The sequence below is a fragment of the Kryptolebias marmoratus genome, linkage group LG1, assembly GCF_001649575.2.
Source record: "Kryptolebias marmoratus isolate JLee-2015 linkage group LG1, ASM164957v2, whole genome shotgun sequence".
NCBI lineage: Eukaryota > Metazoa > Chordata > Actinopteri > Cyprinodontiformes > Rivulidae > Kryptolebias > Kryptolebias marmoratus.
The window spans coordinates 27,829,902-27,854,813 of record NC_051430.1 but is presented as its reverse complement, the minus strand read 5'-3'; the positions used below and the strand labels follow the sequence as shown (position 1 = coordinate 27,854,813).

General features: G+C 37.8%; 1 protein-coding gene across 4 annotated transcripts in view; it reads left to right on the top strand.

Annotated features, from left to right (window-relative positions):
• taok3a (TAO kinase 3a) overlaps nt 1-24,912 on the top strand; it is a 58,945-nt gene that overhangs the window by 18,479 nt on the left and 15,554 nt on the right. For all 4 annotated transcript variants that reach the window (XM_017427895.3, XM_017427896.3, XM_017427898.3 and 1 more), the window contains exons 2-13: nt 3,158-3,283; nt 8,960-9,199; nt 10,972-11,043; nt 11,705-11,806; nt 12,102-12,147; nt 13,659-13,755; nt 14,948-15,061; nt 15,962-16,053; nt 16,275-16,368; nt 18,381-18,462; nt 22,269-22,436; nt 23,876-24,073. In XM_017427895.3, coding sequence (XP_017283384.1) covers nt 9,068-9,199; nt 10,972-11,043; nt 11,705-11,806; nt 12,102-12,147; nt 13,659-13,755; nt 14,948-15,061; nt 15,962-16,053; nt 16,275-16,368; nt 18,381-18,462; nt 22,269-22,436; nt 23,876-24,073 — 1,197 coding nt within the window. In that variant the 5' untranslated portion in view covers nt 3,158-3,283; nt 8,960-9,067. The remainder of the gene's footprint in view (nt 1-3,157; nt 3,284-8,959; nt 9,200-10,971; nt 11,044-11,704; nt 11,807-12,101; nt 12,148-13,658; nt 13,756-14,947; nt 15,062-15,961; nt 16,054-16,274; nt 16,369-18,380; nt 18,463-22,268; nt 22,437-23,875; nt 24,074-24,912) is intronic.

The following is a 24,912-nucleotide window of genomic DNA, read 5'->3' as shown; positions in this document are numbered from 1 at the left end:
TAAAAATCCTGCCTCAGATCTATTTAAAGCATTATTTCACCATGGGACATATTTGTAAGCACACCTGCCTCCAACGTGAGTCATAAAAGCCCACCTTAGTCACCAGTGACCATCCTGGGAATCATTGAGAGTTTATTTTTTAACACTGGTTTTCTGAAGCATTGATTAAAAATACACACTTCAGCACCTCAGTGTCTTAAAAGGACCAGTATTCAGTTTTATTCATAGTAAAGGTTTGTTGTGCGATTTACTAAAGACACAAACTTCCCCAGGTTTTCTTCCCCAGTGTGACGTCAATATTGAGACCTTTATTGTTTTTAACCTTTGGGAAAAACTGAAACCAAAATGGGTTGAAACTTGACCAAAGTCCATATTGTAAAGTATTCCATCCAGCTTGATGAACTGGTTGATCAGTTGATCTGAAAGCTGTTCTGTTATTTGTTTTTTTCCCAGTGAAAACTACACAGGACTGTTTCCACGGTCCTCTTGAGACTCAGGATTTAATTCAAAGTGTGTGGTATCAACCAGAACAAATTAAACTGAGAGTCAGTCCACGTTTTTTGATGAGTAGAAGTAAGACTTGTCCAAAATGAGCTGCATTTTTACTTATAGGGTGTCTTTAAAGCACAATATGTGCATCAAAATGTCAAGAAACTTCCAATCTTGATTCTTCCTTTACATTCTTATGGGTTCTTTTTTTACTGATTGATTCCTTGAGCCAGAATGTATTTTTGGCTAATTTTCTGTTCCAGTCTCACTGACGACTGAGCAGCCAGTTTTAGAATTTCGTGGCTTATTGTCGTGTTCATGGCTTGAAAAACTGCACATTATTTTGTTGCCCGCCTCCGCCCTCAGTGTCTTCACCTCAGCTTGCTTTGTACCCACAAAGACAGCTGCCCCCCTTGTTTATGATTTAATCTACTGGAGTACACTTTTGACGTAAAAAAAATGTAGATTTGGACAAGCGTTTCAATGATAAATATTGATATTTGGTGTGGTATTTTGGACTTGGACATTAGCCTTGGATGCCTTCTGTCAGAGGAGACCTTTGAAAATGTCAGGATACAGCTCTAGTGCTCTTGAGTCGGGTTGGAGACGATGCTATTTTGAGATAAAATTTGTCACAATTATTTTAATAAGTTCAAAACTCAAAAAACATGACTGCAAAAAAATGGAGAACTCTTGCAAACATTTTGAGACATTTTGGAGACTCCCTTGTTAATGCTGTTCTCCAGCTAGTCTCCAACAGGCAGCCCAGTGAGATACTACCTTTTACTAGGAATGAAATGTGGTGTTAAATGTAATTTGTGTTAAATTCTTTGCCTGACCCTTTCCATGCTTTACTATTTCCAGCTAACATCCTCTGTGCCTCAGTTTATTTGTCCCATTTTTCAGTGTGCCTAATAAATGTTACCTTGCCATGTCTCATTTGACCCCCTGACCTTCTGTATATTCTTTACCTTCAACAGTTAAAAATGCACCCCCTCAGTTTGCAGATGTAGGCACTGTTAATGCATAGTCAGGGCGATATTTATTTATCTTTTGAGATTAAGTCTCTTAAAATGTTTTGAACATCAACTTGATGATCAAACACTCCAGCTGTTATAGTTTTTCTTCACCGTTCAGTGTGTCTGTCTGTCTATATCTTTCCATCACTGACTGGCCATAAATGCCAAGCAGGGGAAACTGAGTGAAGGGGAGGAGAAGTCCAGCCTCAACTTTCCCAGAGGCTCATGCAAGCGTCAGTTTGTGTTATAAATCATTCAGACTCTCAGAAGGGGCACAATACATTTTTTTTTATCCCTGTTCTCTCATCCCTCCATCCTTTCTCCCTGCTTTATTATTGAGCGTGGTTCCTCTGAGCACCCAATCTGTCACTTGGTCCTTTCAGAAAGAGGAAGGAGCTGTTGGAGGGTTAACTAAGAGCACAAAATAAATTTAAAAAAAACAATAACGTTTGATTCACAGCTCGAGAAGGAAAATGTCACTGGATCATTATTATTGTGCTTGTTAATTAGCTTTACTGTTAGCTTCAGATTTAATTTGCAGACTGTATTTGTTTCCTTTTTTAGGCTGGTATGTATCGCTGAAAGGTCAGGTTGTGTTCGCTGTCTGTACTGCGGATGCTTCACCACCTGCTTGTCAACGCAAAACAGCGCAGTAGCTGACAGCGCTCTTCTGTCAGAACAAGTCTTTCAGATCTGATGCGCCTTTAAATACACTACGTGTGTGCGTCTTCATGCGCGCACGAGGTCAAAATGCTGTTTGTGCTTGCTTCGGAGTGTGCACGCAAAAGGTTCCCTTTGTCCAGATAGTTGTGTGATCTGTCCTTGAACATCAGAAAGAGGAACCAAAAAGATGTGTTCAGCTGCACACGGAGGTCATTTCCGCTGTAGGAAATGCCAAGACATTTAGTTCAGCGACGAGTGATCTTTACGATGCAGAATATGGATGTGAACAAGCACCAGGTGCATTTTATTACTACATCACTAAAACAACACCGAGTAATTAACTTCTGTCAGAAAACTGTTAGCTGCAATAAAACCGTTGATCACATTTCTTCTGGATTCTGGAGTAGCTGAGAGGATAATAGCTGACAAATATTAAGGAGATTTTCATTGCGTGTTGAGTCATTCCTCCATCTGCTATGTCGTAGTCATTAGAATCGTTCTCTGTTTTTACAGAGCAAACATCCCTTTTCCTCATTCTCATCACTTGTTTTATTAGCCAAGCAACAGCCCATTGTGGTGAGGAACATTATAGAAATGCAGTCTAGGTGTGTTAAATGTTTGAAAAATCTCCTTTTTGACGCATTTATTTGCTGTGTGGACTTTCTTTCTGAAGTGTCATTCCGTTTCATCTCCATCAGTGCCATTAAGGTGTAAAAACAGAAAAGATTATTTATAAAAAGTATATTATTTTGCTCTAATGTGCTGCAGAGTGATAATGATTATTTTAATTTGTATCTACCATCAGGTCTTGTGGCCTTTAATGGTGATGAACAGTGATCAAATATACAAAAAACTATAAATGTTCATTTGATTGTTGAATAATTGAGACACTTTTTTTTTTCTGTTGCCAAATAACTTCCTATTTGTGTGCATTTTATTTGCTCCTCAGGCACTAACCATTTGTTTCTTTCTTCCTTAAACTTTAGCTCCAGTGTTGTTCCAGTCATGAGGGAAACGGGCAAAACTTCACTTCTTGTTTTACACTGAGGTGACAGAAGAGGGGAGGGAGTCCGAGGCTTGTCCAACAACCCGTTTCTAAACATTTCTTACAGGTAAGACACGACCTCCAGGAATCCAAAGTTTATTGTATCTATGTACAGTATATGTGCACACTCCTCAAAGTTTACAATTTATAGTCTTTCCATGTCCAGAAACTCAAAACAAACAGTTCCAACTTTTAATATACAGCATTTATCTTTATTTATCTGTAATTATTAAATATTTTTATTAAATATGTTTAAGCTATGCAGAGTTTCATGTCTTTTCAAACAGTTTTCTTAGGTTTAGCATTTTAATCTGATCTTTCCTTGTAAGCATTCATCGAGTTCATGCTTGTTTTGTCTGCGAGCAGTTCAGCTAAATTCAGAGTCTGCTGTGCCGTGTGGAGCGCTGACATTTGAATTAAACAACTGTGCCAGTGAGGCAGCGTCAGCTCAGGATGTGTGCTGATTCAGAGCATGAGACGGAGAATCCAAACCCACAGTCCCCATTAATAACAAATGTAGCACGACTGCCTGTTCATCAGCACACAGGCGGACACCGTGCTTTAAATAAGCTTGTATATTATTCATACAGTAACAATGTTGACCCATTTATGTTCGTGCAGGATGCATAAGCACTCATACGCAAGCACATGTCAGACACTCGTTTGGAATTCGCTTTGGGGTCTCTGATATTGTGTGAGATGAAAGGCTCTATCTGCTGGCACTTTTTAATGTATATTAGATAGAATTAGGAAACTGCTGTTTTATATTTTTCATGAGTGTGTGTGTGATTTTTGCTCCTTTACACAAACACGTTCACACAGAAACACACAGCCTCAAAGCTCAAAGCCTGCTCTTTTTAACATCATGGTATGAGCTAAGGGAACCAGATTATTATGTAATTATTGTTCTTTCTCTTTTGCACACACCATCCTTGCAGACTTTAGCAGCACTGTTCTTTTTCCTCGTTTCTGATCAGGGCTGGTGATCTGAATCCCAGTAAGAATTCCCACAGTCTGTCTAATTCCTGCCTGTGTCTAAAGCTGGGAGGGGGTTGGCCTAAGCTGATAAACCCCCTGGTTACACATATACACACACACACAGTCTGACACACACAAACTGACCCACACATATGGACACTGGTGTGCTCTACCTCTGATGCATTTGTGCAAATGCACTTTTTTCCACACTATATTTAAATGTATAAATATTATTGTTTGTACTTTCACATGCATTAATACGTATAGACACATGCACACACGACTTAGAAGCACGACTAAATGGATGTAAAACATAAAAAAAATCACATTTTCTTCCTTATCAAAGAAAATTTATAAGTGAAAGGATTTACAAAGAGGCAAAACAAAATTATGAAACTAAGGGACTTGGAGGAAGAAGTGGAGTTTGAGGCTTTTATGCAACCAGATTATCTAAAAATTCAGATGCACTCTGTTATCAGATAGCTCCTGCTTTTCTGTTTGTTCTATGCAACTGTCTTAATAATTGGAGGTTTGTGGATCTGCAAAATTTTGCACAAATATGACATTTTTTAAGCTAAAAGAAATGAAGGTTTTTGATAAATTTTTAGCTTTAACTTTGTGCAGAAAACTCGTAGTTCAGGGTGACAGATGATAGTTTTATCGTGAGTACATATTGTAAATTCATCAAAAAGCCAAACAAAACCCTTCTTTTCCTTTCTTTTTTGTTGTTGGTGTTTCAAAGTGGTCAAGAGGAGACAGAATGATGTCCAGTTGAAATGTCTCTTCCAGGTCTGAGATATGCAGCCATGTCTTCCAATCTGATGGAGTTGGTCTTGTGAAAACATGCCGCACATCAATTAGTCAGAGTAACACATGGAGGCCTGAGGGTGGGAGGGCGGATCTGTTTGCAAGTTTCTGCTTTCTTTTGTAAGCAGATTGAACTTTGACCCACATTTAACACATGGATGCTTTTGTGTGTGTGTGTGTGTTCACAACCACAGGAGTAGTCCTGGAGTAACGCTTTAGTTTTAGTCTATTAGATTTACTATATATATATATATATATATATATATAAAACAACACTATTATTTTTGTGTGAAATCTGTGATAGCAGTTAGTTGCTTTTCCAAGTGTTTGTGAAAAACTTGAAACTTTGAAATTTCCTGACTAAAACTGTTCAAACTCAGAGAGACTAAATTGTTTTTAAATGTCTTCTGTTGGATGATAATGTTTTTGCATTTGTCTGTGACCAAAATGTCTTATGAACCCAACAAATTTTAATGAAACTTGCAGGAAGTCATCACTGGATGTACATCTACAACTGATTCAACTTTGGAGACAGATCAATTCAAGATGGCTGCCACAGCCAACTAACCTCTTAAAAACAAAAAAATGCCTGTAACTCAATCAAATTTACAGATATTTACCAAATATTTTTGCGTGGTAGTAGCTGAAACTGACACATATTCTGAGCGCTAACAGATTGTGCGAGATCTTTGCTTAAAACAGTCAACACTGTTTGTCTGTCAGCAAAATATTTTATGAACCACTGAATGGATTTTAATGAAACTTCCAGAAAGTAATCTTTGTCTCTACATCTGATTAAAATGGCTGTAAAAAATGGCCGTAACTCAGTCATTTTAACAGATATGGAGCCAAAATTTGATCTGGTAGTAGCTGAGAGTCGTCCTCAACACATGCGTTGAGAGGGACATCTCAAAATAATACCAGATTGTGCATAATGTTATTTTCAAGGTTTGACAATAACTGCTGCAACTTTATCATTTACTAACATAAAATGATCTTAGTCTTAAACTGGCATGAAATGCGGCGGGTTATAAGCATTCCTTCCAGGAATGCTAGGCCTTTTAAATGTAAATACAGTATGTGTTTCAAAATGTTCATTAAGATAAACTGTATAATTTCCTCTGTATATATTATCTTTATATACGATATAGTTCCCTATCTGACCTTGCAAAGAGTAGATTGTTCCTGCACATACACACTGAAGTATGTCTGTACTATTTGGACTGTCATGTGCGCTCAGACACACACAAACACAAACACAAAGCATTTAATCTGTCTAAACCGTTTGCCTAATCAGCTCTCTTAGAACAATGCCATTCACAGATCTGCATTACCACACTCACACACGGCAAACTATCTGAACACTGTATTTTCTAGACTTGTAACGTTTTTGCCAAGCCCCCCTGTGTTACAACCTGTTGTTGCCAAGTTGCATCACTTCACACTAGTTATTAGAGAAAGAGTAGATGAGGAGGAGTGGAAAGGAACGTGAGCAGTAGGTGTGCTGCCTGTAGTTATCGCATGTGAGGAAGCAGGCTCAGGCAACTTTTTTTTCCACTATTTCTTTTCCTTTTTTTTAACTTTTTCTTTCCCCATTTGTTCCGCTGTTTGGTAATTTGTAATCTTTCCTCCCCTGTTTTGTTTACTAGTCAGGCCTGCAGTGTGTTTCTGTTTGTGGTGCGTGTCGGTCTGATGGGTAAAGAGTCGAAATGGAGGCTGTCAGTCGCTAGCTGGAGAACTCGAGAAAGAGAGATCTGAGAAAGATAGGCTTATGCAATCAGAGGACACACAGGCAAATACAGAGAAACACAGGAAGACACTGTTTCACATGGTGGGTCAACAGCTAGACACACATTATAAAACCAATCAAATGTAAAATCAATTAATACAGATTAACACAGAAAGAAAAACACACAAATAGGACTTTTTGAGTAAATACAAAATTATGTTTTCATGTTATCTAAAATGCTGCTTTTCTTTTAAGTGTTTTTGTGCTCTTATCAATTTTAAAAGCACATAACAACAAAGCTCTGAAAACAAATAAATTTCTAAAGATATTTTTAAAGATTTTATAAGAGCCTGAATCACACAGAAACTCTAAAGATGCTTATTTTCATCAAGGTGCTAATAAGTATAAATGGTGTTAAAATCAAAAAGGCTCCTGGTTGTACATACTACACTGATTTACAGTACATCATTTATTCATTATTTGTCACACCTCCATCCTTTGCTTGGAGAACTCAGTCAGTATTTTGTTCTTATCAGAAAAAAACACCACGACCAATATGTTGTCAAGCAGCTTTAAATCTTGAATATGTAATATTTAACTTTATGTAAACATGTGAACTGAAACAATCTATATATGTGGAAACTTGTGGTTGTTTTTAAAGCATTATCTGGAAAAAGAAATGGATTTTATTTGTGTTACATCATAAATAAATGGATGTTATTTATGCTACAACACAATACTTCAATGATCTGAAATTTTTCTAAACGATAGTTTGTGGACATGAGATGGAATATGCTTATTTTTTTCTATTTTTACTATCCTCTATTGTCTATTCTATCAAGCAAATTGATAACCAGCCAACAAGGCAAGGCATGCTTATGTATCATCTTTCATTCAGGTAGCATGCTAAAGACAACACTAAAGTGGCATATTAAAAAAAGAAAAGGTTAAAATAATCAAAAGGAGTTTGTTAGTGAATTGAATTTCAGTCTTTATTTGGCTCAAAGGTCTTACATCTCTACCATATTTTAAACATGTTGGTCTTTGAATAATTAAAGTTTAGGCCTGAGCTGATAATTACACAAAGAAGGCCTTATTGGCTGGTTTAAAAAAATATATATATATATATTTTTTTTTTCAACACCATGATGTACTTAGATTGTTCAGCTTTGAAGAGTTATAAATAATTAGCAGCACTTGAAATACTGGCATACTTTAACAAATGTCTGCTGCAGTCATTCTTTAACAAGTGTTTGAGCATTTGTATGACTGGATGGATGATGAAAACCTTTGACAATACATTTAAATGTTCTTTACAACTTGTCAAATGTCTTGACGCACAAAATCAGCACTACAAAGCTGTATTATTTAAAGTAAATTAAATAAATATTAATAGATGCTTTAAATCCAAATCTTTGCACATCTGGCAGCATTGAACAGACTGCAAAATAACTTTGCCTTTAAGACTGATATTTTTGGAGTTGGTGTGATGGCTTAGAGCCCTTTAAGAGCAGAGGATTACGATGATGCTGATGCTTAGTGTCTTGGCTTGTGTGTCTTGTCAGCTCCCTCTGTGTGGGGCCAGCCTTTGGAGCCAGATTTGCCTGCTGCATCTGGCTGATGTGCATAGAGATTTCATGGTAGACAGAAAAAGGAAGAGAGAGCCTGGAATCAGAAAGATGGCGTGTGACTGTGTGCGTGTGTGTGTTGCATGTGCAGTGAAGCTAACTGGAGCAGGGTGTCCAGGATGCATACACGCTTGACGGCCTGGCTGCAACATTCTGCTTTGGTGTGCGCGAATGCGTGCACATGTGCAACCGTCGCACTCTGGGCATCTGTGGAAGTGATGCATCTATGACTCAACTTCAGCTGTCAAGCATGTGTGTGTTTTTTGTGTTTGTTTGTGTGTGCGTGTACGTATGTATGACAGAGATGGGAATGAGCAGCACCACTAGAGCTCATCACCATGAGTGACTTTTTCTGCCCAGTCTGATCACCTACCAACTGTCAATGAGCCACACAAACAAAAACACACACACAAAAAGTCTTGAACACTTGAAAAGTCTTTGGTATAGACACACAGAAAGGATGTGGCTGAGACAAAATTGGATCAATCAACTTTTTGTGTGTAAATTACTGTAATTTATTGCCTGAGTGAAATGAAACAAATATCAGTCTTAAAAGTCAGTGTGGTTTAATAATTAATCGGGACCTGATTGTTGTTCCCAGGTCTGGCTGGCCAATGCCGGGGCCGTCGTGGACATCTGGTGGCGGTAGCAGCAGCAGTCGTGTGTATGTGAGTGCGGTCCCAGGCGCCTAGCTCATGTCCAGCCCAAAATGCCGTCGTCCACACGGAAAGGAGTGCCGAAGGACCCTGAGCTAGCCGACCTCTTCTTCAAAGATGATCCAGAGGATGTCTTCTGTGACCTGCACGAAATCGGGCATGGCAGCTTTGGGGCTGTCTACTTTGTAAGTGCCATTTTGGAATTTTATGTACTTTATAATGGCTTCATGTCAAGCTCGGGATTTGAAAATTTGCTCTACATCACTGTATAGATGTTAAATTAAAGCCTATGGGATGATTCAAATACATCCTTCTGTAGGAATTTTTACAATGTGCAGCAGAACAAAATCTGAATGATGGAAAATGTGCTCAATTTTTATACCTTTTGATATATCAACTAGTACCTTGCATAATCCAATATTTTTTAATATATGCATGTAATTTGTTTATAGACCCCCTGTGATCACGGTCTCTGAAGCCCTTCTTTTTAATCTTATTACGAAGTCTTTGGTTCTGAAGCTGCATAAAAGAAAAGATGGAGAAAAAAAAATCCTGCATCACTCTGCCTTTTCCTCATTTTTCTTCTCCTCCTTCCCCACCCCCAAATGCAGCGCTTGGGGGCAACAGGCCTCCTCCCTGCCTTGTAAAACAGCTGTTCTCTCTGTACAGCTAGTCAGACAAGTTGATAGTAGGGAAGGCTTTCTTGACTGCCAGGGATTTACTATCACCTTCAATCCCATGTCAGTCACACACACACACACACATGCACACACACACACACACACACACAATCTCTATTAGTCCTGTTGCCCGGGTCCGTCAGGCTAACAGGCTTCAGTGTTGGTCTAAATCCTGGCCTGATGCTGCATTCACTGACACACTTTCAGGATATAATTATTTATCTCGGCAATGTTATTTTTAAAGCAGTGGTTATATTGTTATAGCCGTTGATATGAGAATGATTTTTTTTAATGGGGTTCTAAGAAATGGAAATACTTTCGTTTGCTTTAATTTTAATTTTTTTCTACTAAACGACATATGCGGTTTACATCCAGCATACAGCATTAAAATCCTGCAGTGCTAATACTATACTACTAGTACTTTTTTCATTGTAAAGAAAAATTACTGGAGCTACCAAAGTGAAGACATACATATTCTCTTGGTTATCACTGTACATTCACACAGAGTCACAAGTCTGTGTTTATTTTATGTGCATTTGTGTCGAAGATGAACATCATTATTGAAAAGAACCAGAGAGACTCTCCTGCTGACGGTGCAGACCATCTCCAGAAGCTTCACGTGATGCATTCATGGACAAACAGTCAAGGGATCAAATTTGTTTTAAAAACATATAGTCTAGTGGGAATAAACTGTTGTCTGCTGTTACTGTAATTCCATTCAAATTTCATTAAATTCCCATTAAAGGTTTCAGCTGAGCTGCTGCCTCACGTCCCAAAGTGAACATGACAGGTTTTACATGTACCTGTGGATGGGAACCGCAACAGATTTATCTTCTTCTGGGTCTTAGTGCAATACACAAGTTACTGTTTTTTTTAAAAAAATATAGACTTTTATTAATATGTTAAAATGCATATGATATTTTTATTTCTAGTTCTCTACAAATTGATGATGTCGGTAATTCTTGCTTAACATTTTAAAACAAAGCCAGTAGTTATCCTGTTTAATCATTGGCATTGCTGTCTCTGTGTACTGAAGAGACAGTGTTTTCAGAAATATCACTTTTTAAACGTTATGCTAGTTTATTTTAATCTTAATTTAGTCGTGCCGAGTTCTGTTTTTAAAGATGCATCCGTCTAAGCTAGTCACAAGATAAAACAGTGAAAAAGCATTTCTGTATACGTTGTAGGAGGGTTACTGCGTGTGTTTTTGCTGAAGTTTTTAGACTTTAACTTTCCAGTCTTCTGTCAAATCCAATGTATTTTTGTTTTCCTTTCAGGCTCGTAACTCCTACTCCAACGAGGTGGTGGCCATTAAAAAGATGTCCTATAATGGCAAACAGACCACTGAAGTAAGAAAGGAAACTCACACTCACACACCAAAATATACTGACGAACTGTAAATGCATCACCACAGTTTAGTGGTTTTGTTTCTGTTAAGTTGCTGCAGAAAAGCTCAGCCTCTAAGGGGATTTTTCAAGGCTGTTATCAGACGGTATCTAACTGTGAGGTTGGGTTGGGAGCCGTAGCTTCAAAAGCCAAAGCATTATGTCATTCTCACTGTTGTTTCACTCCAAACTTGATGCTAGTTTGTGATCTTGTCTCGTCTATCAGTTAGCTACTCTAAATAAACAAAAAGACTTAAAATTACTCACCACCTGAAGCAAGTTTGTTCTGACTTCAACAAAATCTTTGCTCAGAAATGTAGTTTCTGAAGCATGTGATAACACCTGGACTTGAGCCTTCATTTCTGTGGTTTTGTGCACTCTTTTCCTTTTATAAACCTGCGAATGATGTTTTTGTTTCTCTTGTGAAACCTCTTTTCTGACCTTTTATATCTTCCTCAGACAGAAGTCTACTCTGTCCATTTATTAATGTTGTCACAATGCCTTAGAAACCTTTCTGTCTGTAAATATACACTGCTAAAAATGTAAAAGACAGTTACAGCCCACACCCACAACTATGACCACTCATGTAGTTTAACCTTCTGTGTGTCTGAATTTGTTTTGGCAGAAGTGGCAGGACATCATTAAGGAAGTCAAGTTTTTGGGACAGCTGCGGCACCCAAACACAATTGAGTACAAAGGCTGCTACTTGAAAGACAACACTGCCTGGGTGAGTGGACCTTCTCCATATCTTTTCTTGTTTTAGTTCATATCCAGTCCTTTCTTTCCATTTTGTTTTCTGTATTTCTTTTATTATTTCTCATGTCCTGTATTTGTGTTTTTTCCACTCAGTTCTACTGTGCATTTATTTATACAACTTTATCCAGGCTTTGACAACTTTCCATCATAGAGCAACTTTACCAGTTTTCACAAACTTGACTTTAGGCATTGCAGTTGGTGTATTTTTGGTCATGCAGCACACACCATTTGAGTTTAGAGTCATTCAGTTTGTGCTTCCATTTCAGCTGGTGATGGAGTATTGCCTGGGCTCCGCATCAGATTTACTAGAGGGTGAGTGTTTAATTCTTCCTCTTATCATGAGTTGTTTTTGATGTATATTCTTTGAAGTGTATGACTAAATATACAGAGTCATAATGTGTGAATTTGGTCATTGTAAAAGCATTTTAACACTTGTGTTTTAGAGGAAATGAGCTCTTGTGTTCTCTAAAATTGAAAGTTAACATTCTGATTTCTACATCAGATGTTCAAAGCCCAATTTCCACCCTGTTTTTGTTGCACAACAAACTCTCTTTGAGTCTGAATATGTCTTAAACGTGGAAAAAAAGAAACTTTTAGGGCTTCAACATATTACTATTGAGTCTGCCTTTGAGCAAATTCACATCTACATGTTATAGATTGTTGGTGCTACTTGGGAGAAGATTTTGTAAAATCTGAAACAATCTGAGCTGTAATGTTTGGCTGTTTGGACTGTTGTAGAAAAAAGAAGTTAAGATAGATAAAGATCAGCTTTGTGGGTGTGGTTTTTTTTTTTTTTGTTTGTTTTTTTAAGTGTAACTCGTGCCCAGCACAAACTTATGCAAGCTCTGAATGTCACAACAGGTGTGCTCAGTGAACCATTTTGATGCTCATACACCTCTTTGGGGTCAAACCCAGACCAAGCAGTAGTGGTGCTTGACGTGCTTTTCAGAACCAGTAGAGTAAAGGTGCTTCCAGCTCCTTCTATGTCATTTTTAAATTTTTATGTAGAAAAACTGTTTAAATGAAAGTAGTCTGGGACCGTCTCTGGGAGATGGTCTTGACATTTAGACCAAACTAAGTTTAAAAAGTCTTTGCCAACATGTAAACTTCAGAGTCAATTTGTGGGAATACAAAACATAGTAGCTTTTACTTTTTGGCTTCATTACTTGAACAAAGAAATGTTTCGTTCTTTAAGTCTGCATTTCAGTAGCTGTCCATGAACGTGACCATCAGACGACATAAAGAACTGCTGCTATCAGATACAGAGGCTGTGCCTTTCTTTTAAAACCTCAACTAACTTCATGTTCTCTGCTTATTTCCTGCGGTTATTAGCTTTGTTTTGTGAAGAAAACTGTACTTAATCTTCTCTGTGATCCCAGTCTCTTCCAATGTTTCCGCAAATACTAGGGCAAGATCAGACTCCTTCTAAAAGTAGAACAAGATAAGACAAAGACAACCAAATCTAGTCACTCCTAACTGTGTTTATTGGTTTATAATCTGATGCACCTTGTCTCTTAAAGCCAAGGAGTCATTTAAAGTACCTACAGTTGACTTTGGCCTATTTTTTGGGGAATCTTAGGCTTTATGTAATTTCTCAGTCGTAGTTTTAGTGATCTTTTTACCTTGACACAAAGTCTCACTGTTCTAAAGTACAAGCTGTTATTTTTATTACAGATACAGAGGTAGCGGTTTTAAAAACTGTGGTGTTATGATTTCTTGGCCCAAGATCAGGCATGAAGTCTGCAGCTACACTTTGATGTGTCTTTAAATGTCCTACTTTAAGAGCTGAAACTCATTTTTACTGAATTTATTTTTCCCCCAAGTTCATAAGAAACCACTCCAAGAAATGGAAATTGCTGCCATTACCCACGGTGCCTTGCTAGGACTGGCTTACTTACATTCCCATAATATGATTCACAGGTGAGTCTGTTCCCCTGCTCACTTCAGATATTCTCGTCAGGAACTGGTGGTGAATTATTCAAAGAATGTGATAAGATTAGTTAGGACACTCCTGTTCTTCCATTTATTGCAGAGTTCAGTGATCTAGCTGTAAAACTCATGTCTGTAAACGTTCTTAAACGTCATTGCTGGCAGGTTATAACCCTCCACTATCACTGGATTATCTTTTAAGTCAGAAGATATACCAGTAGAGTGTCGTATGGGTTCTTTTGATTGCTGCAAAATGAAAATGATGACAGAATCGTTAGGTTATAAATATGATGTTCATTTCAGGTGGTTAAATAAAATACAACTGTTTCTTGAAAAGGAACAAGAAAAGTTGTCCAGTTGCCTTTTATTTACCCATTTAAGATGGTCATGGCCTGCATGACTGAGAATCTACAGCAGGGGTGTCAAACCCAGTGACGCAAGGGGGCCAAAATTAAAAATTTGGTCCTAGCCAAGGGCCAATCACAATCAATACTTAATAAAAATTACATAAATTAACCTTGGTTTTAGATGTATTATGTCAAATCATCCATATAGAAATATCAATGACCTTTTCCCAGTTACAGATCATACAGAATTTAGAGCAAACATACTTTAATGAACACAGACAAATGGATCAAACTTCAAAAAGCACATCATTAGCAGTCATTTCTTATGCCGCACTCAGCTTTTAAATTAATTTTTTAACATTAAAACTGATTTTTTTAAAAAGCCATCAACAAAAACCTGATCATACAAAAATTAAAACTATATATTGTTGGCTTCTAAGTCACTGTCGAGAGAAAACTTCACTAATTAGGCTCAGTTTTTTTAAGCAAAATAAGAATCAGAGACTCGATCTGTCCCAGACAATGAAATCTAAACGTTATCTTGGGGGCCGAATGAAATGTTACAGAGGGCCGAATCTGGCCCCTGGGCCTTGAGTTTGACACGTGTGATCTACACATACATTGAACACAGTGTGTACATTTGTAAATGTTATATTGTTATATGTTGTTATATTAATTTGACGATATATGACACACTGAATACATTTGTCATAGTTTACATACAACTCTCTGGCATAATGCATAAAGTCTTCCAACCTTTATTTTCTCCTTTTTGTTGCCTTGTTTTTATGAAGTCCTAATGTGCTCGCTTTCCTTCTTCCCCTCTTTCCTCCCAGAGATGTGAAAGCTGGTAACATCCTGCTAACTGAGCTGGGTCAAGTCAAACTGGCCGACTTCGGCTCTGCCTCCATTGCCTCACCTGCCAACTCCTTTGTCGGAACACCTTATTGGTCAGTGAACACACCCCAAGACACGACACGTAACACAAAACAGCATTTGTCTTTCTGAGATGACCAATGTAAGCTGAATATTTTCACTGTTTGTTTTGTTTTTACAAAAATACAAATCTGTAGACATGCTGCTGCTTTAATCAATCTTTAGTTGTGATTTATCTTGATGATTATTGGAAATATAGGAAGGAAACTTTCATTTGAATACAAAAATTTGATGGCAGTTTCGTATGTGGAACATGTTCTCCATTTGCAAGTAATTTCATTCTAACACAAGAGTTAAATTAGAAATAACATCCAAAATTACTGGTGATATTATTCTTTAAAAATATTTTTGCTTCTGTTTGATAAAACTATTAATTTGATACACAGAGGTCATCATTGTTGCATTTCATAAAGCAACATTTTCCTTTATTCACATTGTTAGTTTTCAGCCCACTTCTGTTCTTATTAGTGTTTTTTTTTCATTGCATATGTCTTAAACTCTCTGTCTGCATGACAGAACAGCAAATTAAGAGCTTGATGATGTAACAGTGACACACATTTAATGGCTGCAAAGTTCTTGATTTATCTCTAAGAGAAACCAATCTTTTTATGTCTAATAACACTTCATCACGGACTCCTGTTTTTCACATCTAAAACGATCAGTTACCCTTTTGGCATTTTGATAGTAAATGAAATCATCTCTGAAACAATTGGATTAGTTGTCACACGCAAAAAAGTTGTTACACACTTGTCTACGGAAACACATTCCAAAAACTGAGCTGCTATCACAGCATACCAGAGTCTTAAATGGCTCTGAGAAGCTTAGCAGATTATAACATTTTCACAAATTTTTCCTCCTACTTAAAAGTGTCTGTGTGTGGAGTGATGTTTTCACATGTGTATCTCTGTCCTCAGGATGGCCCCAGAAGTGATTTTAGCTATGGATGAGGGTCAGTACGAGGGGAAAGTGGACATCTGGTCTCTGGGGATCACCTGTATTGAACTAGGTGAGCAGAGACCCACTCACTGGTCCAAGAAAACAATGAGCGGCCCATGCAGTCGGAAATTCTCCTGATTTAAACTGATCTAACAGGGGCAAAAAATGCAGGTTAAGACTTGCTTGTGATTCTGAGACCCTAAAGCAAAAAAAACAGATTTGTCATTTTGGAACTGTTGACACCAGAAGTACACCGTTTCTCTTTGACTCTCTCATCATTTCTTCCATCAGCGGAGCGTAAACCACCTCTGTTCAACATGAATGCCATGAGTGCCTTATATCACATCGCACAGAACGACTCTCCCACGCTGCAGTCAAATGAGTGGTGAGTTGAAGTTTCCAAATGTTCCTGAATATTACACTTCTCTTTCAACGTTTCTTTACATTTTAACCTAAGAACATAGTCCCTGCAAATGCTGTCCGTTTTTGCTGTAATAACATATAAAAACCAGACTTCAGACAACCTAATCTCCAAGCTTCTGTGAAAAACAAACCCAGTCCAGTCTTTGCTCAGCCAGGGTGAGACAGCGCTGTGTCCTGTGAGCACTGCGACAGGCCTTGTGCAAGGTCACACTCAGATTTATTATGTAATGAAGTGGGGAAAGCCTCTACAAAGAAAGGCTGCATATTTAATCCTGTGTTGTTGTCAACAACAAAACAAATGAGTGTGATTATTCTAATATTATTCCACTTAAATAAAATACAATCTGGTTTTTTTCTGTTGGGCTAAATAATATGTTCCGCAGTACACAGATGAGTTGTTAGTTTTTTCTGCCTTCTGAATTATTTTATGCAGCTTTGAACCTTACAGCTCATGACTGTGAATGCTAATAGATTCTCAAGGGACTCTCCTTCCAGACATCAGGGTTTTTTTTTTTCTTTCTTTTTTTGGCTATTTAATTTAGGCCAGCAGTTATCAAAATAACCCTTTGCTTTCTCTTTGCAACACAATTTCATTCCTCACAATAAGAAAGGATCCGTTTTTATTGCTTGATTTGTCTAAAAAAAATTTAGGAAACCTTGTGCAAAATAGTTTCTGCACTTTGTTTGTTGGTCAGGAAATACACTTTTTGTCTGCCTTTTTATAGCATTAATTCAAATATATTTTAAATTAGTAAAGAAATAATATTTGTTTGCATGTAGAAGATGCAGTTGATGATGAAATGGTTTGGCTGAATGCAAACACTTTTTTTGTCAATGAGAATACAAGTAAAAATCCCACGGTTTGAGTGATCGCTGCAACAGTGTTTTGTTTTTAACATCAAAGACACAAAAAATCTTTTTTTTTTACTTTTTTCCATGTGTTTGTTAGTCTGTTAAAGTTCACACAAATCAGATTTAAGCATTTGTAGGGTAAAAAAACAGCACTTTTTTCTGAAAATAGGGTTTGTATTTACTGTATTTGCTTCATATTTTACTCTTCTCTTTAGTCTCGTTACATTTCACTGTCGTAAATGATGCATGTAGAGTTGTTTGAGTGGTAAAACCTGAAAGTTGCAGTTTATCTGCTTCAAACCGTGTCTTGTAGTCAGTTTTTTAACTAAATACCAACATCTGTTTGGATCTCTTTAGGAGGTCATCAAACATGAGCCTTCTTAATTTTTATTTATTTTCGCTACAGTTTGGTGCCCGTGTGCGCACCTGTTGTGAAATTAGCATCGGTTTTTGGCGTCGTGCTGAGGCGAAGTGATTGTGTGGGCCTGCACATGGTTGTGGTATTTTTGGAGGGGCTCCAGCTGCCCGCGGCACAAGCAACATCCAGCCAGATAAAACTAGAAGAGACGTTAGCTCAGTCGTGTTCGGCACAGGAACACAAGGCCACGCTGTGTTGGTGTGTCATACAGGCGCACTGGTGGACTTGGGTCAACTGCAAAGAGAGGAGTGTTGGAAGTTTAGGTGGACTGAGGGGGCAGGAAGATGCAAAGCTTTCGCACATGCTGACCCAACTGTGACCCCGGATTTGAATATTAATTTCAATAAAACCCTCCTTAGCATTGGCAGCTACTTCATCCGAACGCCCGTTCACAGGATGCTTTACTCTGTAATGCGCCTGCGGGCATAATTTTAGATTAAAGTCTCACAGCTTCAGTGGCCTGTATTTTTATTGCTCCACATATTTATATAATCCATATACGGCTCATGATTTTTTTTGTTCTATTTTAAGTGACTGATATAGTAAACATGCAGTTTGCAGAACTCATTCATTTACAGTAGATACAGTTGGAGGGAAGACTATTTTGGGATTATCTTTGCTATTTTTATTTAATGTTTTCAGATTTGCATGTTTCCCTGACAGGGACCTATTGACCTACATCCGAATATCTTCCCCCCCTCCAGGTCTGATGCCTTCCGGAGCTTTGTTGACTACTGCCTACTGAAAATTCCTCAGGACAGACCCTCGTCAGGGGAGCTGCTACGAGTGAGTGGGCTTCCTCTGTTATCCTGCCAGCTGTGACCTCACTTCCTGTCTCAGTCAGTCCCTGAGCCATGAGCATGAGTCACTCCCATCCACCCACGGCACCCTAATACGCAAGACACAGTGTCTTCTTCACACACAGGAATCAAGCACCCTGCTGAGAGTTGCTTGTTATTTCTTTGTCTTTTTTTTTTTTTTTTTTTTTTCAGCTTTGCTTCCTTTCCCATGGCTTGAAGCCATGGTCTTTATTAACAAGCCTATGTGTGCGTTTGCTGCCTCCACATTCTTTTGATCAGGCTACGCACCTGTACCGTCTCTGTCCACGAGGGCAGCTTTTTATTCAATACATCTGGGTTTTACATGTAAGAAACTGTTCCAAAATGGAAGCATTCAATAACTTTTTCATCCTAAATTACAGTAGAAACATGAAAGAAATGATAGAGGAAAGTGGGGGGTAAAATAATAAAAATAATAAATCCAGTAGTTATTTTAAGACTTTACAGCTCAATAGTGTCTTGTAGCCTACAACGTACAGTATTTTTGTTTTCTTTATTTGTCAGTTGGGAATCGATTTCTAAAAGCAAAATTAACGCATTGTTTACTGACTTTCTTTTAGTTTTATACTTATTCATTTATGTTCGTACCAGCTTTTAAAAATAACATACCCCAAGTGAACTTGTACAAAAAAAAAGCTTGACCCTAAAAAGACCCTAAAGATGTTAATTCATAGATTTAATTTTTAAGGTTAAGTTTGTACCTCCGAGCAAAACTTCTACCTCATGCTGCCCAAATCATCAAACAGAAGCAAAATAAAAAAATATAATAATAATAATTTACCTGCAAGAATTTGCTAAATGGTCTTTATGATGACAAATTATAAAAGGAAAAGAAAAAAAAATCATATTAATTCCCCAAAACCTAATATAGAGTACATAGGCTGTGTTAAGCGGTAAATGTTTGTTGAGTTTCTTAGTTTCACAGTTTATCTTGTTGTTTGTGCAACCAACAGGTAATCCTATTGAGCCACTAAGAGTTTTATGTTGTTGTTGATCATGCTAAACGGCGCAGCGCTCCACCAAGACTTACGACACCTCCTTCACTCTGAGGGGGGAGGAGGGGGAGGTTCTGTCGCAGTCGACTGTTATCTAAACAGGACCGAGGTTCGACTTCATATCCTGGTTAGGGTTGACTGGACTTCACTCCTCCCATCACCTCTAACCCAAATCCAGACTGTAAAATTTTTTTAAAATATATTAAAGAGGAATGAGGGCCAAACAGGTTGGATCAGTGTTATAGGGTCTGCTTTACAGTGAAGACTGTGGGGGGTTGGGATCTTTGTATATGATTAATATCCTACTTTTATTTTCTGATATGGAAATACAGACTCTTCATTTGACTGCTCACACGCAAACACACACACACACACACACACACACTCCCCTTCAAGCTCTTTAAGATAAAAAAATTAGGTCATAAATCTGTGGTCCAGAGGTTTTTGTGTTTTGGCTTCAGGTGAAATCTTCTTTCCTCCCTGTTTACTTCATTCAGAGTAGCATTAATTATATAAATCAGAAAACAGGAGCCGCCTGCTGACCTTCTCCAATAACAGGGACGCTTTTCAACAATTTCTTATAAATTGACAAATTAACTTCAGATATTTACAATGCAACCATAGCGTCCCAAAAAGAAGAGTTTGCATCATAAAAACAGATTATTTTAAATCATAAAAATAGAAAAGGCTCATATTTTAGCAGATTTAGGAGTTAGTATTTGGCATTTTGTGTTTGTAGTTTACATAAATAAATAAACTATTATTGAAAATGAACTTTGTTTGTTAATAGTTGAGTATTAGATAAGAATTTTGACGCTTTATTAAAGATTAAAAATGTTGTTAACAGCTGGTTAGCTTAGTATAGCTAGCACAGCTTTGTCCAGCAAACTGTGAGGAAGAAATTCCCTTTAAAACAATTAAACCTTTTACATAAAACACAAAATAACGAGTATTAATTGTTGAGCTGCAAGGCTGTTTATGTTGAAGACACAGAAGGCTGTGATTCAAATCAGTTTTTGGCCTTTTTTTTTTTTTTCACCACCGTTGAGTTCAGACGTGCTTGGTTTATGGTTTATTATGTCGAGACCCGCTTTTACCTTGAAGGTGCTTGAATCTGGATAAAGATTTAAACAAAATGAAATATATATTTACCCAGAAATGTCAGACTTCTTTTTTTTTTTTTAAATAAAGCTGCTACATTAAAGCCATGACAACACATCAAAGATGTAATCTAAGTTGAAATGCTTTTAACATCCTAACTTTCCGATCCCTGAGGATGGATCATGTAAAGTAAACATGGAAAGATTTTTTCGGTGCTGTAGAGGGGTCGTCACATCTTAACACTTCCTCTGTTGTGAAAGGAAAGAACTCTCAACGGTCGATGGAAACCGGGGTGTACAGCCACCCACATGTACAGTGCGTCCGTCAAAAAATGTGACAAATCACTCTCATCTCTATTTTCAGAGTGTGATGTCACTCCCATGTGTCCTGGCTAACCCATTACACCAGCATCTGTCACGTGGTGCGCAGAGTGGGAGAGGGGGCCACAAATAGAACTCAAAATGGGCTTTTTCTTTTATATATATATATATATTAGATCTATTCTAGTTCCCTTAGGTTACATACAATTCATCCATTAAATCACTCAATATTTTATGAATGAGAGTGACTCAGAGGAAGTGCGAATGTGTGTGTGGGGTGTGGGAAGATGCGCTGGGGAGAAAAATCTATCCTGTGTCTTTTATCTTTTTTTAAATTTCTCTGTAAGAATACATTAAACTTCTAAAAATGTAGATTAAACCGAAGTCACAGCACAAACCCGAGCCCAGCTACTACAATCAGTTAATTATGTAAAGGCAAAATAAATCATCATAAAATACCGAATGCCCCAGTCTCCAGGAATTTACTCCTCAATTAAATTTAAAGAGTTTCTGGGAGTAAAAACTGTTCAGGCTCAGAAACATGATCTCAGAAGGTTTCGCAAATGTGCAGGAGTGGGGGAATTCTCACGGAGTGAATGTTAATTTGACTTATTGGGTTTTATTGTCGCACACATTTTAAGAAATTAAGTTTGATTTAGAAAATAAATTTTCACCACATTTTCTTCTCCTCCCACTTGAACTTTAATTAAGAGTCTTCCATTCGATTGTTAACTTCTTACCAATGATGAACCAAAAAAATCGCATTCTAAAACTAAAATTTAGCAGATAATTACCTGCTCATTTGGTGCTTTGGTTTTGGATAAGATTTACTGTCATCATTAACTTGTTGCTAAGCCTAAAGTATTTCAGAAATTACAGTAAAAAGCATTAAATGCATTTATAAAAGCTTTGTTTTCAGACTCCTAAGAAGTATTAGAGGATGAGGAGAGCTGAGACTCCCAGGATAAGCAACCTACAGGCGCCCTCTAGTGACAGCTACTGTTTTGTTCTTAGAAGAAAAGAACAAGTAAATAAAAGATAATAAATATGTCAGTGGACAGGTAATAAGAATGTTGCTGTAAAGTGGAAAACATATAGGATTTTAATTAGCAAACACTGTTTCATCTAAAGGTTTTATTGTTGTGTAGTTGGGGAGCACTATTCTTATATCAGTTAAATCTAATACAACACTCCAACATCAGTTTTTCTATAAAATCTTTAATGGGCTATTTGAGTAATCTTAAGCTAATCACTCAAAGCTATAAAATATGAACACAGAAATTAGTTGTTGATCCAAGTTTCTGGTAAAATAACTCCTCCTCTGTTCTCCTCACCAGCATGATTTTGTGCGCCGGGAACGCTCGCCGCGCATTCTCATCGACCTCATCCAGAGGACCAAGGATGCGGTGCGTGAGCTGGACAATCTGCAGTACCGCAAGATGAAGAAGATTCTCTATCAGGAGAAACACAACGGGCCCATGGGAGAAAGCCAGGAGGAGGAGGAGGTGGGAGGAACACGATAGACTTGGTGCAAATGAGAAATGGGAGTGATTGTGAAAGGAGTAACAGTGAAGACAAGAAAACAGGAACTCAACACCTGTTTGGTTTTTTTTACACTTGAAAGCTTTTATTAGTTCGTGTTTGTGGCTTTTTATGGGTACAGAGTAAAATTACATCCACTTTAGTTTGTAAACAAAGGCTCTTATTTAAAATAGTCACTTTCCTAAAAACATATCATCACAGGCAGGAGTCGACAACAGGCAGGAATCCGCTCTATAAATGATTAATTCATTGTTTGGTCTTAATACCCCAAAAGCATCTTTGTTTTAATAAAACTGACAAACAAACAACACATTCAATCACGCTGGAGCTGAACTTAAGGACACCAAGCAAGTGTAGTACTCTGTACACAAAGATATGATACTCAGTAAGTTCAGTGTTTGCAGGGTAATCACTTGTTTTCTAAGAAAAGCATTTGCAAATAACAGAGACCGATTCCTAGAAAGCAACCTTTTAAAAGGTTTCGGTAACCCAGTTCAGTATATCAGATGATGGTTTTGGATCAGGTAACAATCCTGTCAAAAAAAATACTGAACATTTGTCCAAACTTGCCCTTCCATCTGACCTGGAGTTTATAGGATCATTAATCTGGTTAAGAAGTCTTCACAGTAGCCCAACATTTCCGCAATTTTACTAAACAAGAATCTTCCTTTTAATAAGTCGCTTTAGTCTGAAGATGAAATGTCTTTTAGCTCAGTTCCTCAGAGTAAACCGTTTGGCATGTTTTAAGTTGGTATTCAGTGAGTTACCTCAACATCTTGTCATGAAGTTCTGCAGAAGCTTGTTACGACCTTTCAGTTTAAAGCAGATAGCAGTCCAGGCCCTCAGGACCAGGACTGGGACACACTGCCTTAGCTAACCTGTCCTGAGGCAGAGTGAACAGGCAAGGCCAGCCACTAGCTGCAGTAATGTCATCCTACACCACGTGAGGCCAGCCTCAGCAGCCAGCACACCTAACTGCAACAAGGCACTCAGAGGATTTCTGTTTCTGTGTAAAAAATAAAATAAAATAAACTCATTACACATCCTTCAGGACAAAGTCTTTATACTTCAAACTTAACAGAATTAGCTTCTAACTCTAAAAGTGGAGCAGTTTGTTCTCTTTATCCAACAGCTGTGTACTCAACCAACTTCTGAGTCTGATCTGCTTCTCTGTACATCGTCACTGACTCTGGAGAATGATGCAACACACACACACACACACACACACACACACACATCAGGTTGATAGATCACTTACTGTGACTTCAGATATTAATGTCAGACTTAAAACATAAGTGATTGAAGTTGAGTCTGTGTTTCAGTGAGGTTTTTTTACTTTTATTTTTGAATGTTCATTTGTTCGGACTTGCACTCACGGACATGTGTGAATGTTGTCCTGCAGGACAGCGAGGCAGCGAGCTGCAAGATGAACAGCCTGGGCAGCAACCACTCCATCCCCAGCACATCAGTCAGCACAGGTAGCCAGAGCAGCAGTGTGAACAGCATACAGGAGGTGCTGGACGACAGCTGCTCCGACATGACCATGATGCAGCCCCAGGACTACAGCACTCCCCTGGACTCTTCAGCGCACACCAAGAAGGTAAAGGTCAGGGGTGGCGGTGGTGTTTGGGGCTGGATGATGATTCAAAATGTTGTCCACCAAATCAGAGCTGAAAACTTATGAGTTCTCTAAAGTTCCTTTTGTCTGACAGGTTTACGAGACTCAACCCTTCATTCTCTAAATGAGCTCATTTAAAACTATTTTATGGTTTCAAACCGCCCTGCTCAGAGAAAACCAGACAAACTAATAAACACGAGCCCATGTCCAAACTCTGAGCTGGAGTTCACTCCAACGCAAAAAGGTTATCACAAACAGTTTCAAATGGTGCCGTTTGAAAGAGTTTACTCCAGATATGTTGATGTGCAATTTTAAAAATGTGGCTCCACGCTCAATGTAAACAAAACACTTTTATCTGCGGACTTTACTCAACAAATCTGAGCATAAATGTCAGACTTTTCCATCCCAAATGGCTCTTCTATGGACGTCGCCATTGTTGACCTGCTTTCAGTCACTTTGTCTGTTTCTGTGGGTAAATAAGCAGAAGTGGTAGCTGTCAACTGTTCACAAATTTTGCTACAGTTTTTTTTTTTAATCATTTAAAGACACATCAATATGAGGGGAAAAAAGTTTTTTTTTGTATAAGGGTCTTCTTGGCATTCCAATGAGTAAACCAAGCAATGTGTACATTAAAAACTGTTATCAAAATCAACAAATGTATCCTTTGTTGATTTACTTCCTTTCGGAGGTGTTAAATTAGCACTTTTTTTTTTTTTTTTTTTAATATATATTTTTTATTCAAGAAAGTACAAAGCAAGGTACATACAAATACAGTAACTTGAATTTACTTTTTCTTTTAACAACCGAACCCCACCCACCCA